The sequence below is a fragment of the Equus quagga genome, chromosome 13, assembly GCF_021613505.1.
Source record: "Equus quagga isolate Etosha38 chromosome 13, UCLA_HA_Equagga_1.0, whole genome shotgun sequence".
NCBI classification, from domain to species: domain Eukaryota; kingdom Metazoa; phylum Chordata; class Mammalia; order Perissodactyla; family Equidae; genus Equus; species Equus quagga.
In genome coordinates, this window is record NC_060279.1 from 70,385,119 (window position 1) to 70,409,299 (window position 24,181).

Here is a 24,181-nt window from a genome sequence, read left to right on the forward strand (position 1 = left end):
TATCCATGCCAATCTTCCTCCACCTTGTATGCGGGACGCCTCCACAGCATGGCTGACGAGTGATGTAGGTCCGTGTCGGGGATCCAAACCCACGAACCTGGGCCGCCGAAGCTGAGTGCGTGGAACTTCAAACACGCAGCTACAGGGCTGGCCCTGACATTTTAACGCTAAAAAAGTAGGAAATAATATACATCATCTAAGAATTATATTTTTGCCAGGAACCTAATAGAGTTTCCAGACTTACTTCCAGGTTATAGCAGAAACAGGGATAAAGGAAGAATTTAAATTGTATCAGATGGGAGCAGTCAGAAAAATCAAGAAAAGAGGTTCAGATGACATTACCTGGATTCTTCAGAATGTCAGCATCATGAGGAAAAAAGGTGGGAGCACTGTTCCAGATTAAATGAGACCAAAGAGACAAGGAACCAAGTACAATGCATAAACCTCAAACGGCTCCTGGTTCGGGGGGAAAAATAAGCTATAAAAGATATTTTACAATTGTTAAACATAGACTACCATATGATCCAGCAATTCTACTGCTAGGTATATCCCCATGGGAAATGAAAACATATGCCCACATAAAAACTTGTACATGAACATTCATAGCAGCATTATTCATAGTAGCCCAAAAGTGGACACAACCCAAATGTCCATCAGCTGATGAATGGGTAAATAAAATGTGGCATATTCATATAATGGAATATTACTCAGGCTTAAAAAGGAATGAAGTACTGATACATGCTACAATATGGATGACCCTCAAAAACATTATGCTAAGTGAAAGATGCCAGACGCAAAGGACCACATGTTGTATAATTCCTTTGATAGGAAATGCCCAGAATAGGCAAATCCATACAGACAGAAAGTAGATTATGGTTGCCAGGGGCTGAGGGGAAGGGAGAATGAAGAATGATTGCTAATGGTTTCCTTTTGGGTTGATGAAAATATTCTAAAATTACACAGTAGTTACACAATTCTGTAAATATATTAAAACCATTGACTTTTACACTTTTAAAGGGTGGTGAATTTTATGGTAAGAAAATTATATCTTAATTTAAAAAAAATCCAAAATGACAATTTGAGTATAATAGATGATGTAATGGAGATATCCTTAATTTTCTTAGGTGTGACGATGATATTGAGGATATGGAAAAAAGTGTCCTTATTCTTAGGAGACAGCTGTTGAAGTGTTCAGGGGTCGACTGCCTCCATGTCAGCAATTCACTTTCAAATGGTTGAGCCCACACAACAGAATCTCTCTCTTTAAAGCAAATACGGCAGAAATAGATCAATTGTTACATCTAGGTGTGTATGTGACGGGGGTAATATGGAATTCATTGTACTCTTCTGTCAACTTTTCTGGATGTTTGAAAAATTACGTAATAAAATATGTTGGGGAAAAAGGAAAAAAATAGATCACCGGAGAATAAAAGGACAGATGTAATCTCATAGAAAAGAAAAGGACAGTCATATGTTTAAGTGGAATATCTTTAGCTTTATGAAAAATTCATTTCTTTTACTTTATTTTTCTCACTTTCCCATGGAGGAGTGAAAAACCCTGTGGCACCCATCTGAGGACCAGCACTGGGGACCCCCTGACCTGAAAAGGCACACAGGGCAGTTGGTTGAGAGCATGAATTTGGGGCTAAGGCCCTTATTTGGATTTTCATCCCAGCTCCTGCTGGCTCTTGCTCACCCAGTGACCTTGGGCAAGTTACTTAAATTCCTTGCACCCCAGTTTCCTCATCTGTAAAAATTGGACTGATAATAATGGAATAAGGAAAATTAAATGACTTGGCTGCTGTCACACACAGCTTGTAAGTGACATTAGCTGAATTGGGTTCCAAAGATAAATTATAGGAAACCCTCCCCAAAACCCTGCCAATCTCTGCAGACCTATAGGTCTCCGATTTGACGGACTCTTAGAACCCTCATGCCATAGTGCCTTGTGTCTGTTGGTCTTATCCTAATTGACTGATTTCTGGAAATAAGGAGTGTTTCATTTTTCTTGGTTTCTCTCAGAGACCAGCATAATTTTTTTCATTTGTGTATTTGAATGAATAAATAAAATATAAACACACCGCCCTATGTAAGGTCACATTGACCAGAAAGAGTTTTCCCCAGAATCCTCTGCAATATTCTTCCTTATTGGTTATCTCCCATGAGAAGTTTCTCAGAATAGCCAGGAAGCTTCCCAGGTCTCCTTAGCATGAGGAATTTGGCATCAAAACATGAGGCTTAATTTCCCAAGGAATGATGATGTAAGTTAAAGCAGGTTATGCAGAATTGTTGGGATGTTTGTGTGCATGTTGGGGAGGAAAATGACCATCATTGCAGTAACAACGAGCTAAAGAAACATGGCTCCAGAAATGTTGCACTCAAACTTGTGCCCGCTGCATGCGGAAGGCCAAATTGCTTTCAGCAAAAGCTGATCAATCTTATGATCATGTTGTCAGTTATTGCAGAAGTGATCAATCAACAAGAAAAGACACTTCAAATGTAGAAATCCTCCTCAGCAATTGACTTTAGCCTTTAAAATCGTGGGCACATGGGGCCATCTGGTGTACAGTTGTATAATCACACACTGAAATTTTTTTTTTTTAACTTTCTCAGTAATCACAATGTGATTCAGTTGGCTTTACAAAAACAAACAATTCTTTAGGCTTTCTTAGGAGTACCTGTTGAGGACAGTGGCTCATTCCCAAACTTAAGGCTCCTCAAATCCAAAATAATCTTACAAGCTAAACAAGGCTCACCCTCTGACATATCCTTGTAAGACCAAAGTCAAAGCCACGTGCAAGCTCAAGTCCAAGGGGAGCAGAAACTGTGACTAGAGGAAGCCAGTATAGAGAGAGAGCAGAAAAATGTAGCGTGTGAGCAAAGAGGAAGGAGCGCGAAACCATGAAACCCATAAGAGAAAGAAAAATGGGCTGTCCTTGGGCTCCCTTGGGCCCCAATAACATCCTAATTTAGCTCTGGTGCACCCTGGTCATAAACTTTTGAAAGAGTCTCTGTTGCTTGCAGTCAAATAAGCATGACTAAGATAGTATCAGTTTTAGTGAAGCCAAAATACTATACATCCTAAAATCTAGCATTCCTACCGTCACGAATCCCCAACTGCCTGTCTGTCTTAAATTTTTAACCTTCTGAGAGAGGCCACAGATAAGATGTAGGGAGAGAGGAATAAAATGAGGCCACCATAACCATTTGGGACCATTATCAGTGTCTGGGCCACCCAGCCAGACTTCTGTCAGCCCATGTCTCTGACCTGCAGATGGGCTAGGAATTGGAGAGGCAGTGCCCTCAGACAGTGCTAGAGAACTTGGTGATCAGAATCAGCAGGGTCTGAGTGCTATTTTGTGAATCTCTGTCCAGAAATGGACTCTTCACTGTCTTAAATACATATCAGCATTTGATTCATGAGTTAGTAGTTGCCTGACTCACTGTCATTGTGGATCAGTGGTTCTCAGCTGGAAGCACAATTGGCAACGTCTGGAGACATTTTTGGTTGTTGCAGTTGGGGAAGGGAGACATTACTGGCATCCAGTAAGCAGAGGCCAGAGATGCTGCTAAACATCCTACAACACACAGGACAGTCCCCAGTAGTGCTGTCAGTACTGCTGAGGTTGAGAAGTCCTGGTGTCCGTGGCAAGAGAAGCCTTGGAAGGAGTTGTTAAAATGGTAGGAACAGCAGAGAGTTGACCCAGAAGTTGAGAATTCTACCAAGGGGGCCCCTACACAGTCTGGGGAAGATACCATACTATGTCACTACCTATGGCCTGATGCCAAGTCACAGGCAACAGGTGCCAGTAGGGGCTCTGGCGATGGCAACCCAAGATTATCTGGTCGGTCCGTGAGAAGCTGAGCAGAGGCTACAGATAATGATTGGAGAAACTGAGGCTAATCAGTTTGACTCCATTCATCCTCCTCCCCATCATTAGGGGACTTTGTGACCTAATTTCCTATTCATATCAAAGGAGTAAGTTGGCTTTGGTGACAGAGGCAAAGGGTTAAACTGGGGTGAGCAAAAGAACAGCAGATTAATGGCAGCTTATTTAAATGTATATGGATTTGGAAAGAGAGGTTTCAATAGCTCTGAGATGTGATAATCAGACTGTACTAAACCGTGCTTTCATTAAGTTAGCTTTTGGTTGGGCAATTTCAAAGGAAAGTGAGTGTCTCCCCTAAAGAGCATGCAGAGCAGGAACCCCAAAGGAATTTCAATTTCAGGACTTAAGAAGACAAGAAGCAACATTGCCCCCCCCACCCCCCCCACGACCCCCGCCCCTTTGAAATATATAATTTTTTGGATGGAGGCTTGCATTCTTCTGAGACCTAAGCCAGAGAATTCAGAGTCAGTAGATTTCCCTGTAATGCTGAGCTGGGGGGCAAGTTCCAAGCAGTGAATGTTCTGGAAAACTGCTTAGGCAAGGCCAAGTTGAAAATAGGCTTCTGGTTTTTGACACAGAACGTTTATAGGATACTTGTTGGTTCTCCAAGAGGTTTGAGAGAGTTCACTTTGTAAACTGGGAATTTTGTTTTAACAGGTTGATTTATAGAGGGCCAAACCTAGGGAATCACATTCATTCACTCATTTGTTTATTCACTTGATTCAATGAACTTGTAGGTCTCGGCATTTTACCAAGTGCTAGCCATAGAAAGCAGCACAGATGTGGTGCTGTCAGTTTAATGAGGAGCACACAGATAAATAAATAACTGTAATACAGCAATAGGGGCTCAACTGCTCTGCTTTCTTCTAACTGTGCCCACTTCACAGAGGTGTCGGGTATACGAAAGAGAGAGTCTATGAATTCCTGCCCCAGAATTAAGCGCTCTATAAACGTCAGTCCTTTATCATCAACAGAACTATGCTGTGGCCGGAAGAAACTTCTTCCAGACCAGGTCATCCGAAGGTGAGGGAATTTGCATTTTTAACGTTCCCCACGATTTATAATGTGTTTACAAGCACAACACACTTTGCGAATCACCTTCGGTGATGGAAACTCTGCAAGGTTTGTGAGCAGGAACGTTCACTCTTCATAACACCCTAAAACAAGGAGAGGTTAGAGCCCATAAACCCACCGTCCGCGTCCCTCCTTTCTGCTCCGTCATCTAGTCCAGCTAGGCCTGGACTACATTTCCCAAGATGCCCCACTGCTGGAGCTCCCGCAGGATTGGGCAGAACAATGCGGAAGTGATTACAGGTCGCCCAGCAACGGGCGGAGTCCTGGACAGTGACTGGACGTCCACGCCCCTTCCCTGCGGCTGGGAGGTTGACGAAGCTCAGCTCCATCGCCAGAGCCATAGAAAGTCCCCCGGCTTTTACTTCTAGCCGAGTGGGAGTGTGACCTCGTCGGCGCTTTCACCGCCTTCTTTCTCAGGCCTCGCCCCCTTTTACGCTGGCAGCTGTGAAACTCCGGAGCCTGGATTACGGCTACCGAGTCGGCTGAGCGGCTCTGGGCGGCGCAGTGCGCAGGCGCGAGCGGTTGGGTCCAGACGCGCGGGGCTCGGTTGAAGCGGGAGTGAGTTTCCTGGGCGCCGAGACCGGCAGCGGGCGAGCGAGTGAGCGAGTGACCGAGCTTTGCCGCCATGGCAGCCCTGCGCTACTCGGGCCTGGACGACACGGACAGCGAGGACGAGCTGCCCCCGTGCTGGGAGCAGAGAACCACCAAGGACGGCTGGGTTTACTATGCCAAGTAAGGGGGCCGCAGGGGGGCCGCCGGGCCTGGGACACCTGGAGTGGGACGCACCTGGAACCTGGCGCCGTCACGTGCGGGGACCCTGCGCTGCCCTCGGACGCCCCCTGCGCAGGGAGGGGCGCGGGCGGGCGAAGCGGGGTGATTGCTAAAGAGCTTCAGACGGAAGGCTTCCAGGGTCCTGCGGAGGAGCCGGCCCCCTGGGCCCTGGGTCATGCCGGGGTCGCCTGGCAGCGCCCAGGCGCACCCTCTGCTGTTCAGGAGGCGGCTCTGCACGGTGCAGTGATAGCAAGCCGCCCTTATCCCCTTCTCCCCGCCGCCCCAAAAAAGTCAGAAAAAAATACTGATGCCAGGCTCCGTCCTCGGGGCTCTGAAGTGGGGACCTAGGAGTATGTACTTTTAACAGATGTCGTAATATAGCTACGTATAAATACATATATATGCGAGCGTATATACGTAAAATACAGCTTCACTATAGTTTCTGGGAGTGTTTTGGAAACACCAGCAGACCGTTTCTGCCATCACTTCCTGTGTGACCGTGGGCCAGTGGAGGAACGCTCAGTTTTCTCATCTGTAAAATGGGCTGATGGAGTTTTAGTTCAGGCACTGTACATAAAGCACTTAGCACAGGTCTAATAAGTACTCTGCTCAGTAACTATCGGCCTTTCTGCTGTCTCTGCAGCTGTGACAGCACCTCCTAGGCTTGATAGCAGAATCACCCGGGGACTGTTATAAATGCAGATTTCAGGTCTCCACAGAGACCCTTACACAGCAGACACCCAATGTGGGGAATCTATTTTTTGGGGCTTTTCAGATGGGGCAGGTTATCACTTGGCTTTGAAAAACATGGATGTAAATCAGTGATTTGCAACATCTGGAAAACATAAAAAATATCTGTTCCTGGGTCCCACCTCCAGAGAGTCTCATTTAATTGGTCCCTGTCCCCGCATTGGTATAAGATCTTCCCAGGGGTCACAACCCAAGGTTGTGAACGAGTGCTGTCTTTGGTGGCTTGGTAGAAAGAAAAACAGAAAACAAAAACCTTGGTGAGTTAATTCATTCAAGACGCATTGGGATCTTATCACCTGTTGGGCTGTTTGCTGGGTGCTGGTTATTTTGAGATGAATAAGACCCAGTTGTCACCCTTAGTGAGTGCCCAGACTTATAGGCTGGAGTGACACGTAGGTTTTCCTGGCAGTGTTTGTAGTGAGCAGCAGCCTGTCTCCATGAGGTATGTGGGTGAGTGGGTGAGATGACCTGTCACAGCTGGCACCTGAGCTGTGCCTTAGAGCACCAGTTGAAGTGGGCGGGTCAAGGGGGCAGGAAGGTGCCCAGGTAGAGGAGACAGAACAGAGGCCCGGGGCCTGGCCCATGTGGTGGTGCAGGGATGTGAAGATTGAGGCAGGGGAGGAAGGACCCAGTTTATGGAGGTGCTTCTGCCCCGTGGAGGAGCTGGGGTCTTTCGTCAGGACTCAGGAGTCCACTGAAGATTTGGAGCCAGGGAGTGACATCAGATTTGTGTCTAGAAAGATAATTTCTGCTCTGGAGAATTGAAGGGACAATTCAGCAGGGAGTCGTTAGGCTGCAGGCAGCTCCTGAACGAGCACTTGCTGTTTCTCTGCCTGGAGATCTTTGTGTGAAGGGCTTTGTCGTCCCTCGGAGTGAGCTTCAGCATCACAGCCCAGGGGAGCTTGCCTTGCACCCACCTTGTTGTCTTGTCTGTCCTTGTCTTATCCATCCTCTTCCTGGTTTGCTCTCTCTCTCTTTCTGCCTCCCCCGGATTGTAAACTTCATGAGGGCGGGGACCTTTTCTTGTTCACCTCTGTATCCCCAGCACTTAGCACCCAGCAGCCGTAAAATAAATCCATGCAGAATGAGTAAGTTAGCTTATCTAGTGAAGATTTACTGCAGGCCTCCGTGAGCAGGTGGCATACTAGGCCTCAGGAACACAGAGGTGCACACGACCCGCTTCCTGGCTGTTGGAGCCCTTTTCTGCCTTCTGTTCTGTGAGGCCTATTCTTGTTCAGGCCACTTGCCCCAGAGGCTCCCTGGCTTCCCTTCAGGTTTTCCTGGAGCCTGGCATTAGGTCTGGAGGCTGCCTGTGCAGCTCACCCTGGCTTGTTCCCGCTGTGCCTTATGTTGAACCACCTTTCCCACATGCTTCCTGCCTACACAGCGTCCAGAGTTTGGGCTCGGGGCTCTTCTTTCACTCAAAAAGGTCTGTACACCCAGCCAGCTTGTCTGAGAGCTTCGGAGGAGCCCATGGCCAGGGGACTCAGTGGTGCATGTACTGTCTCCAAAAAGCTCCCCTCAACCAGTGTTTTAGATTTCAAACTGGACTGTCTGGCCCCGTTGTTTATGGTGTGGTGACAAGGCCTCGCTGGCTTCCAGCTGGGGGGTACCTCTCTCTGCTGGCCCTCTGTTCCTTGGCTCTTGGAGCTGAAAGATGCCTCTGACCGATCCTAACCCTGGATTCCTAGCAGTCTTCCTTGATCTCGCCTGACCTGCAAGCATCCTGGCTCTTCTTCACCCTCCTACCTCTAGAAGGCACACTTGTCCTCTTGGGGCTTGGGAAACTTTGCTAGTGGGCTTTCAGAAGATTACCCTTCAGGTCACTCCTTTTTCCAAATTGTCTTCCATTGCAGCAGGGCCAGGCCCAAGGAGACAGGCAGTAGCCCTGAGTGAGACCTCTGGGATCTTGTGGATCCCCTCATAGCCTCGCCTACCCCTATTATTTGGGTTCTTTTGGCTCCTCATGCTTTCCCACGTGCCCCACACTGCACTCATAGAACTCAAAAGCACACGCATCGTATGGCTCCAGGGCCCACCAAGCTGGACCCAGGGAGAGGATGTTCCAGCCGTGGAGGAACCTGTCACCAGAGAGAGCTAGTGGGCCTGTCTCCCCTCCCTGGCACAGTCCAGAGCAGCCCCTCTATCTAGACCAGGAGATGGAACAGAAGGACAAGGTCTCAGTGCCAGGGCTGTCACTGCAGTCACCTGCGCTATCCTGGGTCCTCCACTCCCATCCCCCTTTGCTTCTGAAGCCCAGGCCTTTGGGCAGCCAGAGGGCTGGCTGGCCTTGTCCTGTGGGGAGATGGTTCCCTATCCATAAGGCCGGCTCTCTTCACATTTGGCTCTGGATCTCCCACTTAACTTAAAGAAACTATGCGTTAAAAAAAAGAAGAGGAGATGGCCCCGTGGCATAGTGGTTAAGTCTGGTGTGCTCTGCTTCAGAGGCCCAGGTTTGCAGGTTCAGATCCTGGGTGCAGCCGTATACCACTTGTTGGCTATGTTGTGGTGGCATCCCACATACAAAAAATAGAGGAAGATTGGCATAGATTTAGCTCAGGGCTAATCTTCCTCAAGCAAAAAAAAAGGAAGATTGGCAACAGATGTTAGCTCAGAGGAAATCTTCCTCACCCCTCCTGCCCCAAAAGAAAAGAAGAAGAAGAAATCTTAGAGGAGCAATCTTGAAAGTCATATCCGTGTAATGTGGTATGAATTTAATTTTGATCCCGTTGGTTTAAATTAAGATCACTGTTAATTATCTCTTTAAATGACAGAAAGCTTATTGAAAGAAAGGAAAAAATAAAAGAGGGCCTCTATTTAAGGGGAAATAAGATAACACTTTGGGGACATGTGTTATAATTTTCTGTTCATTAAAAATTCATTTTAGGTTACAATTAAAAAGAACACCTTTTAATTAATTTTTGTATATGTTTTTATTTAAAATAATCCTTCTGTGTGAAAGGCACAGTTCTTGGTTCCTCAAACATGTTAACTCATTCAGTCCTCTGTAACCCCAAGAATTAGGTGCTGTCATTATCCCCATGTTACTGATGGGGAAACTGAGGCATGGGGAGGTTAAATAACTTCTTTAAGGGCACATACTCATGATGGAAGACCCAGAAAATGTGGGCGTCAGGTTCTGGAATCCTTGCTACCAAATTACGCTTTCTTCGCTTCACTTAGGCCTGGGATTGTGCCCCAGGGACACTGTGCCCTGCAGGGGATGGTTGGCAGTCTCTGGAGATTCTTTCTGTGGCCACAGCTCTGGGGAGTGCTATGTTGGCATCTCATAGCTGGAGACCAGGGATGCTCTGATGATCTTAACATGCACAGGATAGCCCCCACACCTGGCCCCATGTGTCTGGAGTGCTGAGGGTAAGGAACCCTGGACACAGGCCTGGGGTGTCCTTTACTCACCAGCATGCCTGCGGCAGAGTGTCAGCCTGCTGGTCACGGGGGCCACTTTGTAGATTCTTGAAGGCAGGTGTTTTTGGAGCTCAGCTCTTAGCTCATTTGATGCGTGCCTGTGGGGTGAAAACTACTTTTAATGTCAGCCAGAGGATATATAATCACACCTGTAAACATCCTTGAAGAAGCATGAGGCACTGCAAAGGAAGGAGCAGGAACGCTGTGTGTCATTGCCAATGCCTGGTTTATCTGATCACTCTTCCCTTTGGTTTGTCAGGAGAAGCAGGAGTCGTGTTGTGGAGGAGCAGGTGTCCTTACTAGGGATAAGGGCTTCCCTTTTGCAAGTAGGATTTGATGGTGGTTGAGGTAGAAGTAGGAGTTTGACCTTGCTGCTGGTACCCTGTGTTTCTACAATAATTTAACCAGTCACCAATCACTCTCACAGGTATGCTGCCTCTTACCTTTCCAAGAGCTCCATGAGGTGGGTGTGGTGCTGGGGAGACTGGCTCATGGAACACAGGCAGTACGGGGGCTCAGGTCTGCAGCCTCCTGAGTCCAGTGTCCACGGTGGCCCTGCCCCAGCCACTGAGAGTTTGCAAAAACAGACCAGAAACCAGCAGTTCCTTTTTTCCTTTCCAAAAAAAATTGCAAAATTTTACAGGAAATTCCTGCTCTCTATATTTATTCTCTTTAAAATAATTGATAGGGAAGGCATATTCAAATTTTATCATCTACATGTCAGTGATTAAATATTATTTTCTACTTTGGCATGAGTATATGAACTTTTAGGAAATCAGCCTCCTTTTTGAATGCCTCTTGCAACATCCAGCTGTTTCCCTGATGAAGTAATTTTATGTTTCCTTGATACTTTATCACCTGTTGATAGATGTCTCTAGTCTGTTACTGGCTCACGATTTTAATTATAACTTTCTGTGTTCTTCTGAGATAAAATGCTAAGTTTGGCGTAGAAATCAGACTAGTTTGTATATTTGATTTGTTTAAAATAATAGCTAGCACTTTAGGGCTTTTTATATGCCAGGTAGTGTATTCAACCTTTTATATACAACATCCTCATAACATCCCCCTGAGATCAGGACTAGGATTGTTTCCTTTTTGCAGATGAGGAAATTGGGGCTCTGAGGTTGAGTAACGTGACCAAAGGTACACAGCTAGGTGACCAATGGGATTGTGTTACTGCATTCTTAATGGGAGCAATTAGGAATCAGTGCTTAAAAAACACTTTGTAGTTATAGCTGTGGAAAGAATAAACATTTAAGAAAATTAATGTTTTGTCTAATGATATCTCAATATCAGGATTATAAATTAGGTGGAAGTTTGTCCATCTATCCTGGAATAAGACTAAAACAAAGATAAAGCAAAACACAGGTGGCATTCGCTGCCCTGGCTAGATATTTAGAGTGATTCAGCGAGCTTCCTGAAGCTGACCCGCACCTGGGGTCCTGGCAGCTTCCTGCACGTGCCCCCTACCCCCGCCTCCTCCACAGCTGGCTTATAAAGGAGCTTTCCATGATTGCTTCTCCCTCCAACCCAGCGAGTTTGACCTGACACAAACAGTCACATTTATCTTCTGACTATTTCTTTCTGAATGTCTGGCTTTACTACTCTTGAGTGTAGTAGTATTTGGAAGAGACACAAATTTAATGCAGTTGATTAATTCTTAGAAGTGTAACTTTTACTTATTATTGTTTTGTGGATTTTTTTTTAACAGTCACACTGAAGAGAAGACTCAGTGGGAACATCCGAAAACGGGAAAAAGAAAACGAATAGCAGGAGGTTTGTATGGTGTTGTCATAAAGCAAAGAAACTGTATTTAAGGCATTAGCTAGACAGGAAAATGTTACAGACAGAGGGGTGAAGGTCACTGTCACTCTGGGAAGGCTCTCTAAGAGGGAACCATCAAGGAACTGGACTCTCACTCTGAGGAGCTTATAGGATTTGGCAGAAGGAGGTGATGAGACTTGGGGTGGAGTGGTGAGGATGATTTTTTGAATAAGAAAGTATTAAAATAGTAGGGGCCTTTGACTCACAGTTTATTAGGTTTTCCTGTAGTTGCACTGTTTGTGAAGTTGTTCTTGGTTCCTATGAGGAGGTAAATGTACCAGGTTTATGGAATTCCATAAAGATCACCGTGACTTGTAGGTGCCTCCAGGTCAGGGTGTGATCCACAGAATAGAAGTATAAGAAGGTCCCTGCCCTCAGGAGGTTTAGGGTCTAGTTCAAAGACAACATGTACGCAGGGAAAAAATGAAACAGCTCCATCATGTCTTATAAGAGTCCTCGTGAGCCAGCACACAAATGGTGTTGGGTGCCTGCTCGACGTGGATGCGTTCTGTGAGTCCATTCAAGGGAGAACTCATGTTGACTGCAGCAACTAGTAAGGTTCTTGTCAAAAGCAGGAGCTGATTGGAGCATTTAAGAATGCTCAAGAATGAAAGGGTTTTCTTTCGAAGCAGGAGGCAGAAATGTGGAGTTGGGTTGGGGTAATGGGCCTTCTGCAGCTGCCACGATTGGAACACATGACCTGAGAGTGGCAGACCGATGGCTGTGGGGCTGGTGGCCTGGGTTTAGGGGGAAGGGGCGGGAGGGCGTAGGGGACTGGGCGTCTGTTCCCCTGACCCTTGCCGCTTGTGGACTGTCAATCTTCACTGTGTTTCAGATTTGCCGTATGGATGGGAACAAGAAACTGATGAGAACGGGCAGGTGTTTTTTGTCGAGTAAGTATCTACATAGAAACTATTCTCAGCCGTTTTGCTTTTTAATAGGAATTTTTTGTATAAGTAATATACATTGTAGAAAACTATAACATAATACATAACTGTAATCTTATCAGCAGGAATAACTACTTTTAACAATTTTTGGATTTATTCTTCCAGTCTGTTTTCTATACACGTGCTTTTCTTTAAAAAAAAATTGTAGGGAATATACTTTGTGAACTATTTAGTAACCTGTTCTTTTCTGTATAAAATCTTATGACCATTTTCTCATATCCTTAAATATTTTTCAAGAAGATGATGTTTAACAACTATGCAGTGTTATTTTGTATAGATATGCCATAGTTTATCAAATTACCTATTGGGCACTGATGTTGTTAAGTTCTTATTATTGGGCATCTATAATTGTAAATAATGTTTTGAGCATCTTTGTGTGTAAAACTGTCTTCAGAATAAATTCCAATAACAAACAACAGAAGTAACCACCTGTCTCGCACATGGCTTGAGCCAGGCATGATTATGATCCTCTTGTACCTGTAGTATTAGCTTATTCAGTCCCCACAATGCCCCAAAGAAGGCAGGTGGCATTTGCTGCCCTGGCTAGTCGGCTCACCCTTCCGAGCCTGGTACAGTGGTATGCTGGTAAATGTCTAACAATCAGCTCTCTAGGGGAACAATCCCAGATTTGTTTGCATGGTGCAAATACTCTCACCATAGCCTATTTCAAGGTACTAAGGTGAAGTCACTGAGGAGGGGGGAAGGGAAATGCACATTTGGCTCTTGCAAGCCAGTGTGAGCTGGCTTCAGCACAGCACAGCCCTGTCTTCTGTGTATAACGTTGGAGTCAAAACGCTTATCTGGCAGCTATGGTTATAATTCAAATGAAAGTTGGATTATTCTTGGGTCTTAGTATTTATAGCATGATAAGTATAGATTTTAAACTATATATAATTTTACATACACACACACAAACTAAAAATACATTTTAAATCATGAAATCTCATCTGTTTCCTTCTGGAGAGTTCTTAATAGTTTTTAAGATATTTTGGGGTTTTTATCTCAAATCCCAAGAAGACACTTAAAATGTAAAAATAAATTCTATAAGGAGTAACCTATTAATCCATACGTACCAATATATTTTAATATTGTTTCTACGAGATTTAGATCAACTCCAAATCGACATTAGAGTGGTCATAGGTGGTATGAATACGGTGTTAACATGAACAATATGAAAATTTTGGTAGTTGACTAGTTTCATATTTACTACTAAGACTTCTATCATTTTGAATTTTCTCCTTCTCTACCAGTCTTCTTATGCCCTTGTACAGGGCTAAGAGATTTAATTGAAATCTACTGAAAAGAGTGACTGACAGATCTTATAGCCACCTTTACATGAATTTTAAAAAAAACAAAACCTTCTCTTTTGCAATCTAAGGGTACAGGCAGTACTTATTGTATGTTACAGTGTATTTCACAGGCAGTTCTGAAGGGAAGGATTCGATGGCTATCTTTCTAGGTAGGAATGTTATCCTTCTGGAGGCCAGAAGATACACTAAATGGACCCTGTTCTTTCCAGGGTTAAGAGTAAGCCGTTTTAGTACATGAAAAATTGGGTTTGCCCAACCTAAAGTATAAGATTATCTTTTATTTATAAATGCCTGTGTCCACTGCTGTGGGCTCACTGCATTCTCCTTTTCTTTGCAGCCATATAAACAAAAGAACTACCTATTTGGACCCGAGGCTGGCCTTTACTGTGGATGAAAATCCTACAAGGCCCACCACCAGACAAAGATATGATGCCAGCACTACCGCCATGGAAATACTCCAGGGCCGGGATTTCACTGGCAAAGTGGTCGTGGTGACCGGAGCTAATTCAGGAATAGGTAGGCCATTAACTTCCACTTATTATTATTATTTGTCACTGCTATACTGAAATCCACTTGAATCTAACTATAATGAAATTTTATATAGTGATTCTCTAATTTAAAAATGTATTTATAGCCTTTTCAGCTGTCCTTTCGTTAAAATCCTGGCCTCTTTTTAAATCCCAGTGTTATCGTGGAAGGCTGTGTGGGGGCCGACCTTGAGTTCTCTGAAAGCTGAACACTCAGCAAAAGATTGTGGCTATTTTGGTATTCAGAGATTAGAGACAACAGGCTCCGTCTAAGGGTTTCTGACCTGGTCTGTGTTGTGTACGGACGTATTCCAATTACCTGGGTTATTCAAGCCAAAATTGATTGGTAATGGAATATTGGGAACAACAATGCATCATGACTTTGGAACAACAGAGACTGCAGGTTTCAGCTGGTCACTGAGAATATCATTTTTCTTTGGGAATGGGATGTTATTTCTTTATAAAGTTGGAGAATTAGTCCTTGTCTTAAGCTCTAAATTAACCCTCTTAATTGCCAATCTTTAACCACTGTGGCCATCACGAGGTAGGTGGCTCGAGGAGGTGTCCTCCCCTAAGCATCACGGGCTGTTAAAGAAACAGCAGCAAAGCAGATGCTTGCCCAATAACTCTCCATGTGATTTTACTCTTTATTTTTGTTTTGGTCCATTAGCATCAATATCTTACTTGGTAAGAACCAACTCCTTTGAGTAAGGATATGCATCTTCAGATGAATTTACAGAGACAAAAAGTGGACTTGCATTCAGCTGTCTTCTGGCAAGTTCCCTCTGTCCTTTTGACCCCTCACAGCTCCCACAGTGCGCCCCCCCTTTGTCGGCCTTTTCTTTCTTAGGCTTCCTCTCCTTGCCCCTTTGTGTATCTGCTGCACTCTCTCCTCTCTGTCTTAATTTCCAATGACCCCTTCTTGAACCTCCAGGAACATTCCTTGGCATCATCAGGGCAAGCACAGGAGGTAAACACATTCTCAGAGGATCAGGTATTTTATAGGACAGAGAATAAAATCTAACAAGCTGCAGTCCCAGAGCGAAATTTTGACCCCACTTGCCTATTAAGGCAAAAAAGCAGGTAGAATTTTTTTAAAAATGAAAAGAGATTGATTTAAAATCAACTCTCAGACCTCATCCTGGAATCAGAATATGTTCAGTCTAATTTGCTGAACTGTATCGGGGTAAATTCTGATATAAAAACTTATGATGCTATGTTAAAAATAATAGCTAGATCCTCAGTCACCCAAGAAACAATATGTTGTGTTGATTGCATTGACTACTATTATGTAAGAGTGTGGACCTACACAGTGTAGAATAATTAAGAAAAAATAAGGACTTAAAGACTTAAGTAAAATATCTCTTTTTATTTAACACTCAGTTAACCAGAAAATTAGCTAAAAGATCTCATCCCCTTAATCTTCTGGCTAGACAGTTTTTTCCTTTAATTAGTAAGATTTGTGACTACTGGTGATTTTCTGCATTAATGTTCAAACTTTGTCTGACATTGGATAGCAGACCTTTGGATATTGGCTAGTGCTCTGCTAAAGATTTGTAACATCAGGCTTATGACATTGTAATACAGGACTAATAGAACTGGTCCAGAATATACATAGAGCTCTGTTTTGTTGGGTATTTAATCATGATTGAAAAGGAGAAGGAGATTCTGAAGCATTGAGGAGAAATGTGTTGTTGATCAGAATGAACCTCGAACCTCCTTGAGAAAACTCGGTGCCTATTCAAAGCTCCCACATCCCCTTGAAGACTTTTCCTTCCTGACGTCCATTATCTATTTTGTGGACACTGCAAGGAAGTGTCTGTGATCCAGTTGGATACGGCAGCAAATTGGAAAGCTCAGGATAGAAAGGATATTGAGGAAGGTCTTAGGGCAACCAGCTCTTCCTATTCAGACACCCCCTACTATTTCCCCAGCTCGAAACTTCCCTCAGAAATTGCCTTTAGCACTGCCACCTCACCCCAATTCCCCTCTCCACTAAGTCTAGGTGAGTGCTGAAGATCAGTATTCTTAATTTTTGAAATAATATCGTACTGAACATTCCAGGCAATCAAATCCTTGCAAATAACTTCAACTCTGCAGCAGTGGTGTCAGGCTTAAAGAAGAGGCTGAAGATAGACATGTGGCTTTTGGTCGTAACTAACTTAGCTTTTATATCCTGCGTGGCTGCCTTAGAAAGTGTCCTTGCCCAAGGAGGCTGTGGCTTCTAGATAAAGCCCTTCCTTCTACTGAGCTATGAAACATGCCAATTTATAAATTGCTATCACTGCTTTATTTCTCCCCATTTCAAATGAAATAGCTGAATGCAGAGTGAAATCAGGCGTCTTCATTTCCAGGACTTCTGAGCATTCAGGAGTCATCTTCTATCAAAGCTTTCGTGGTGCTGGCGTTCACTTTCCTTTTGCCACTCAAGGGAGCCCATTTTCTGTGTATTAACTGTTCAATCTTTAGCCTTGTGAATGTCTGCTCTCTTTGAAGCAGAGTGGGCTGGAACAGAACATATCAGTATTTATTGTGAGATTGATGACTCCACGACTGAAAACACAGGTACCCTAATTTGCTTTACAAAGGCTGGTTTACAAATCTGCTGCTTCTAGTGATTCTTTCTGTAATTCCCCACAAGGCACTGTTTTGTTGGAATTGCCAATGATGAGGCCCTCTCTTGTGGAAGGGGACGGTCAGGTGGTGAGAGGAGACACCTTTCCTTGAGGAGCTTCAGGGTCATGCTAGGACACTGCCCCCTTTGCAGTGGCCTCTAAGCAGAATTTTCCTTTTCGTCTTCCTCCCCCGGCTGTTAAGTGACACTCGAGGTCTATTTTAAATTTTCAATATTTTATATTACTAATGCAGTTGGAGGGATTCCTACTTAACTCAAAAAAGACCGGTGATTCTGGAAGATAGAAAGATTCTGAGGAAATGTTAGAATAAAGCACTGTGGTTTCATGAAATCTCTGTTTTTACAGTTAAGGTTTGGAGCCAGCTTTTGCTGTTGACTGCATTCAGCTCTCTAGATTTAGGGTCAGCAAACTGTGGTCCCTGGGCTAAATCTGACCCGCCTGACTGTACGTAAAGTTTTATCGGAACACAGCCACGCCCATTGGCTTCCATTTTATCTGTAGCTGTTTTCGGCTTACCAGCAGAATTGAGTAATTACGGCAGAGACCATATGGCCCGCAAAGCCTAAAATATTTACCATCTGGCCCTTTACGGAAAAAGTTTGCCAACCCCTGCATTAGATGGTCTAATTCCTTTCAAAGTAAGATCATCCCAACATTCTCTAAATTTGCCACAGTTTAGATAAACCAGATGCTGCCAGGCCAGAGGAAGATTGTGGCAGCACATCATATGTAGCTTTTGGGGACGTCCCACCAGTGTCCTGCACCCCTGCCTTAGCTCTTCCCCTTCTTTTTAGGGAGCTGCAAGGATTAGGATGTTGCCTCCTCAGAAACTAACTTTTCTCTCCTTGACCTTTGTTTAACCAGCATTCTGAACCCGAAGAACTTTGTAGATTGAAAGCTGTAGCTTGTGGACCTCTCTGTGTGGAGATCAGCATCTCAGTATCCAGGGGGAAGTCATCTCTTCACCCAAAGCTTCTACTAGCAGACCAAGAGGCCCGGAACCCCACAGTCCCGCCTGCTAACCAGTAGAGGCAAGGGAGGAACCATTTCTGTGTGCTCCACATAGCTCTGAGCAGGAAGGGGCAGTGTGTTACAACTCTGGAGTTAGCGGCCTGATGGCTCTGATATGGTGAAAACGAATGGAAATGGCTTCAACATGGTGATCCTTTAATACAAACCTTACTGCGAAGTCTCAGGAGAGGGCGTTTTTTAGGCTAGGGAATTTCCCGTTGTGGAAAATCTTATAGCTTCTGTTCTAAACTCAACCTGTCAGTCGAGCTCATTTGGCTCTGCATATGAATAGTTCAGTGTAAAATACTGCCTTCTTGAATCTGAGGGTTGGCATGTGCTCATCAAAGGCAGCATCCTTACAGTGAGAGATTAAGTGAAGGCTCGACGTGGGCCAGCACCTGCCTTGTTCCCTGTCTCCTGTGAACGGGGCGTTTGTTGGGACTCATACAGACTGTTGCAGTGAGCAGACAGAGCGATCTGCATGGTAGTTAAGGAGTGAAACCAGGGTTTGTCAAACAGCCGTTTAAAAACTGTTAAGTATGAGCAAGTGAGGTATTTTCAGTCTAATGTTCATTGGTAATGATGATAAAACTTTCTTCCTATCTTCCAATCTTAAACCGTTAGTGGTTAAAATTTGGTGTTTAAATCCTTTTCAGAGTTTAGTCAGGATGAAAAGTTCCTTTGACTTTTTGAACCTTTGTAACACTGGGCTACATCAAATGTTGTGACTTTAAATCTAGAATAGCCTGGCCTGGTTTCGATTTTTGAGCCAGAGGACCCATTAACAAGAACAAAACTGGTTTTTTCCTCAAACAAGTACAAGCTTGCCACCTTGGTGTATACCAGTAAAATGTATTTTGGGACTGACGCTTCAATTTTCTGTTGGTATTTATATTATATAATCACTTCCCTAAGGTTTATTACAGGGACTCTAATAATGTGTATATACACACACACGTACTTCAGTGTAAAAATTTATATATTTTGAGATATAAAAAGTACATGCTTAAGCTATCAAAGTCACCCCTAAATTTGTTCTTGAAACAAAACGAAGGTATCAGATTGCCATGCGGGAATCCCCAAATGTTATTGTAGTATAATGTTGAAATTGATGTTTTTGGCTTAGAGATCCTGTTTTTTAAAGCTTGGGGTCTTGTTCCTAAATCATGTGTTGAAATTAGTGTGAAGTATAGTTGCCATATTCTTTTATCCTGCAAATCATCACCATGATGAATTCATATCTGGTGTAAATTCTACCAGTTCTACAGTAATACAAGAAAATTACTTTTCTTCATGCAGAAAAGTGTATTTATTCTTAAGATTTTAAATCCACACTTCACAATTATGATCCTGAGTGGCTTTGTGTATACCTTTAGTTCTTTGTTGTCTTTCCCACGCTTAGGGTTACTAAATTTTGGCTTCTAGCCTACACCATGCCATTGACTTTTTTCCAGTTATTTCGAAAGATCCCATAAATCAAAGGCCATGAGCTAACTGATAGCCGTTTTCTTGGTTAAAGCTTACTCATATGGGATCATGACACTTGGGGTCCTGAAATGCCTGATTACAATTTCCTTTCCGATTGTCAGCAAGACTTAAACTAGTGGGATCGTGGCATTTATCTTCTTTTTAAGAACCTGCTGCTCATCAAGTAGATGGAAAATTTCTCAGAAGTCTAAATAATCTGTTGGGAATTTAAACTCCCATTTTAAATAAAAACTATTTGTGACCACTTTTCTTTTATGCTACAATATCCCCATAGATTATAAGTACAATAATTTTGCAATTATTTTGTTCTAAGACCTATTGAGATTTTTGACAATATTGGAAGAAGTCCTTGAATGATGTTACATAAAAATGAAGAATTAGTACATTATAAACAACCATTTTGCATTTAAATATTCTTAGACATTGAATGCACATGGAAATCACATGATCAGAGTATTTGAGAAGTTAAATAGCTACAGGAAGAGACCAATTGAAATATTCTAGTGAGCCTTATCTCATAATTTGGTAATCACATATTAAAAACTTATTTAAAATACATGTAAATATAGATATAATATAATATGTATACCTGAGTAGATTTCAAGTGAAAATTTTTGTCACACAACATCAGTTGAATTTCATACTTGCATGTGGGTTTAGATTTTAATTTATTTGTTATAGTGCCAACATAACAAATGAGAGTCATGCCAGCTACTGTTCAATGACAAAGTGGTTCCAACTCTTAGAGACTATTTAAAAATATAATTTCTACCCTAATTGAGATTACAAGTGTTTTATAAGGTTTGATAATTTGGAAATTATTTTACTTAATACCCAGTTTATATAATTTGATCTTTTGCTTTTACATAATACAGTAAGAATTGTTGTGAAAGAAAGGGTGCTGCCTATTTTCTCTAAAGTTAACCTAAAAGAGAAAAGTCTTCATAGATTTGTATTTTCTGTCCACTAGAGGGCTCTGTTGCTCTTTGGTATAGTTAAACAAAAGCGGTAGCTTCTCAGTGCAGTTTTCTTCGTCTTAGCCGGTCTTGCTTTCATTTCTGTTAAATAATGCCTTTTGCTTTTCTAACATATCTTTTAGGTCTCGTACTTCTTGGTGAAAAGGTTCAAACTGCAGACTGTTTCTAGTGTCATGTTTGTTTCTTTTTCTTTCTCTCCCCCTTTTGTTTTGTTTTTTTGTATAAAATGCCAAGAATGAAGAGATCCATGTAGTAAAAAGGTCCATTGTATTCAGGGAGCAGCCTGTTCTGCCAAATTACACAAGGGCATATGTTTTCATGACATTATTGGTTTTGAGTGTGCTGGCCTATCAATAATATGTTTTTTTTTCTGAATGGAAATTGTAATATTTTTATATTAATGCCTCTGTTTAAGGTTCATGTAGCATGCCTTGGTGATCATATAATTTTTTTCTAAGACCATAGAGTTTCTCTGCCCTGCCACCCCAGCCTTACCCACTATTATGTAATTTATTGTAATTAGATTGTTTATTAATGATATGTTCTTGTACTAGAAGAAAATGTGTCCTTTTGGTCTTAGCATATGCTTCTTAAATGAGACAGGCTATATTAAACCATACTTAACCTGAAGAAAATAGCCAGTACTGTCTGCTTACAAGATCTTAAGGAGGGTAATTTTTATTTTGGCTCTGTAACTGAAGTTTGAGGCAGTCCATTAATCGCATGCTTCAACTCTCAAAGAGAAATTTGGCCCAGAAAAGAGAACACGTTTTGGCTTTATAAAGCTGCTTATTTTCAAATTTTAAATGGGGACAAAGTGAATGCACTATATTGCATACGTTTATTTGTATAATTCTTTTTCTTAGCAACTTACTTTTTCTCTCTTGAAAATGAAAGAGCCTCACAGCATTGTGAATATACTTGTAACATTGTAAAACCATTTCACCAGAGTAAAGATACTTTCATCATTCATACACAGATGTGTTCATTGTTTATCAAATAAAAATTGTTAAAACTAGATGGCTATTCTGAGAATTATTACAGATTTTATAATAAAAGACATGCTGACAGTTGAAACCTCCTTGACCATTGCTTATTTAGCCTGCATCTTTTCTTGCACTTTCTGCAACATATGCACAAACTGTTCAGATATGAGTCCTCAGCCTTTTCCAGAATAAAGTTTAGGGGTCAACAGGAAGGACTTCTTGCAAAGATCTCTTAAAGCTCTGGTAGATTGGTCCAAAGGCAAATTCCAAAAGCTAGAGTTTCTTGCCTAAATTTATCATCTTCCTCTGGCTTAGTAAGTAACACCACATTTCGTGAAGTGCCAGTCTTTATCTACACAAGCCCAACTAGCTGAGGTAAATAGAAAGCGTCCTCCTATATAGTGACTTGAGTGACATGGTTTGAATCTAATTGTTTCAAGTCTGTGAGTTCTTCAGCAGGCCGTGCTGCTTGATTTTCTGGATCCTTCTTGTTAGAAGCCGTATTCAGAAAGCAAATCAGGGTTTCCTCACCAGCCTCTCAGAGGATCTGAGATTGTGTTCGTGTGCCTGTGGGAGCAGGAGTGAGACAGAGTGTGTTTGTGTGTGTGAGATGGGGCAGGGGAGGAAGCTCCTATTCCAGTGTCTGTAAGGTTTCTCGCTGGGTTGGAGGGGATGACCAGCAAGGTGGCGGGAGTTAGGCCTTTCCTATGAACAAACTATCTCATATAAAGAGGAACAAAACCAGAATCAAAGAATTTTCTTGGCATAGCTGTATGGAAACTGAAGTTAAAACTAATAAAATATTTTTCACTGTCACTTTTACCTCTAAAATGTACTTAGTTATTTCAGATTAGTACTTATTGATCACTGTGATATTGTCTAATATTAATAGCTCTTTAGAATTTACAAAGATTCTATACACGTCGTATTTCGCACCACGCTGCTCGCAGCTGTCTTGAATTGTGTCAGAAGGAAAGCACAGAGAGGTGAGGTAGCTTGCCTGAGTTCACAGAGCAGTGGGTGCCTGCAGAAGTAGAGCAGAGACTTCTGACTCCATGCCTGGGGCCCTCTCCATCCTACTTGCTGTCTTCTTGTTCCAAGGGGTAGTGCACAGTCCTGACCCAGCTCCTCCCAAGCAGCTCATCCGGTCTGTCTGAAATCGGCCCGTTTATTTTAACAAATCTGTGAACGCTTGCTCTGTGCCAGGCTGTGTTGTGCTGGGCGTGGTGTCTTTAGGGAGGGCCGAGGCAGGTGGTCATCTCTGAACTGCTGGGCGACCAGGACTAGTGCGCTGACACTTTCTCTACCCAATTCCCCCTTTGGTGTTATTGCAATATAGGTGTTGGCTAAGAGTTTGGGGGGAACGGGAGCTGGAGTCTGTCAAGCTCATCTCTATGGCAGGTGTTAGGCCAGATTTGCTTAACATACCGTCTCATTTAACTCATTTAACATTATTTGTTATTGTTATAAAACATGTATTCCTTATGGAAAACTTAGAAAATGCAGAGAAGTAAAAATAAATGCAGATCAGAAAAAAATCACCCTAAATTCTTACCAGCCAGAAATAACTCATATTTAGCATATATATGATTCGAAGCATTTTTCCCTTCTTTTGTGAATTTTGTGTTTAGCTGTGGATTGTGACCATCTTTCCCTGCCATTAAATATTCCACAACATCTTAAGTGGTTCTGTGGTGTTTTATTATATGGTTCTGACCATTCTCCCACTGTGGCACGTTTGGGCGGATTTCAGCTTTTTGATAGCTATGGAATGGAGATGAACATTTTGTAATTAAATGTTTGTATCCATCCATGACTATTCTATAGTTTTATTTTCTGGAAATGGAATTGCTGAATCAAGAGATTTGTTCCCTAATCTTAATATCTTAATTTTTTTGTCAAACCACACCCCTGAAACTTGTATCAATTTGAATGCCCATTTGCCCTGCATCTTTGCCAATCTTGGCAATTAGCATTGTTTTTAAACTATCACTTTAATTTGCATGTCTCTGATTATTGGTAAGATTGATCAGCTCTTCGTATGTTTAGCCATTTGTATTTATTATTCTATGGCCTGCCTTTTCATCTTATATGTGTAACTATTGGATATGTATTGATTATTAATTGATTGCTTGATTCATGTGGTGTAATTTAATTTTCAAAATGTCCCCTTCTCTGAGAAGTTAATTTATCTCAAAGTGTCTATTACTTTAAGTACATATTCAATCTTGTAATCAAGAGGACGCTCATGAGAAAGAAGTCCCCACTTTTCTTCACTGAAAACTTTGAATTTAGACCATGGGCACGGCTGTTGAATATGTGCATTTAAGGAGGGAGCACCCCAGAAAACTCAAAGTTGGCCAGCTTATAATGGTGGTTGAGTGCCAAGATAATACAGTAGGTGGCATTTGGTTATTTTGGTTGTCCAAATTTTCCCTGGACCTTCTGTTAATGATAGTTAACAACTCTTCAGAGCCTTTCTATGCATCATCTCATTTGACTAGCCTGGCTCCCGCGTGATGAAATTGTACCACGGCTGAAAATAGCTCTGCTGACATTCGGGG

At 42.7% G+C, this 24,181-nt stretch overlaps 1 protein-coding gene across 7 annotated transcripts in view; it reads left to right on the forward strand.

Annotated features, from left to right (window-relative positions):
- The first annotated feature begins 5,283 nt into the window (after window positions 1–5,283).
- Window positions 5,284–24,181, forward strand: part of WWOX (WW domain containing oxidoreductase) — a 933,724-nt gene continuing 914,826 nt past the window's right edge. For all 7 annotated transcript variants that reach the window (XM_046683790.1, XM_046683791.1, XM_046683793.1 and 4 more), the window contains exons 1-4: window positions 5,284–5,696; window positions 11,623–11,687; window positions 12,571–12,628; window positions 14,330–14,508. In XM_046683790.1, coding sequence (XP_046539746.1) covers window positions 5,590–5,696; window positions 11,623–11,687; window positions 12,571–12,628; window positions 14,330–14,508 — 409 coding nt within the window. In that variant the 5' untranslated portion in view covers window positions 5,284–5,589. The remainder of the gene's footprint in view (window positions 5,697–11,622; window positions 11,688–12,570; window positions 12,629–14,329; window positions 14,509–24,181) is intronic.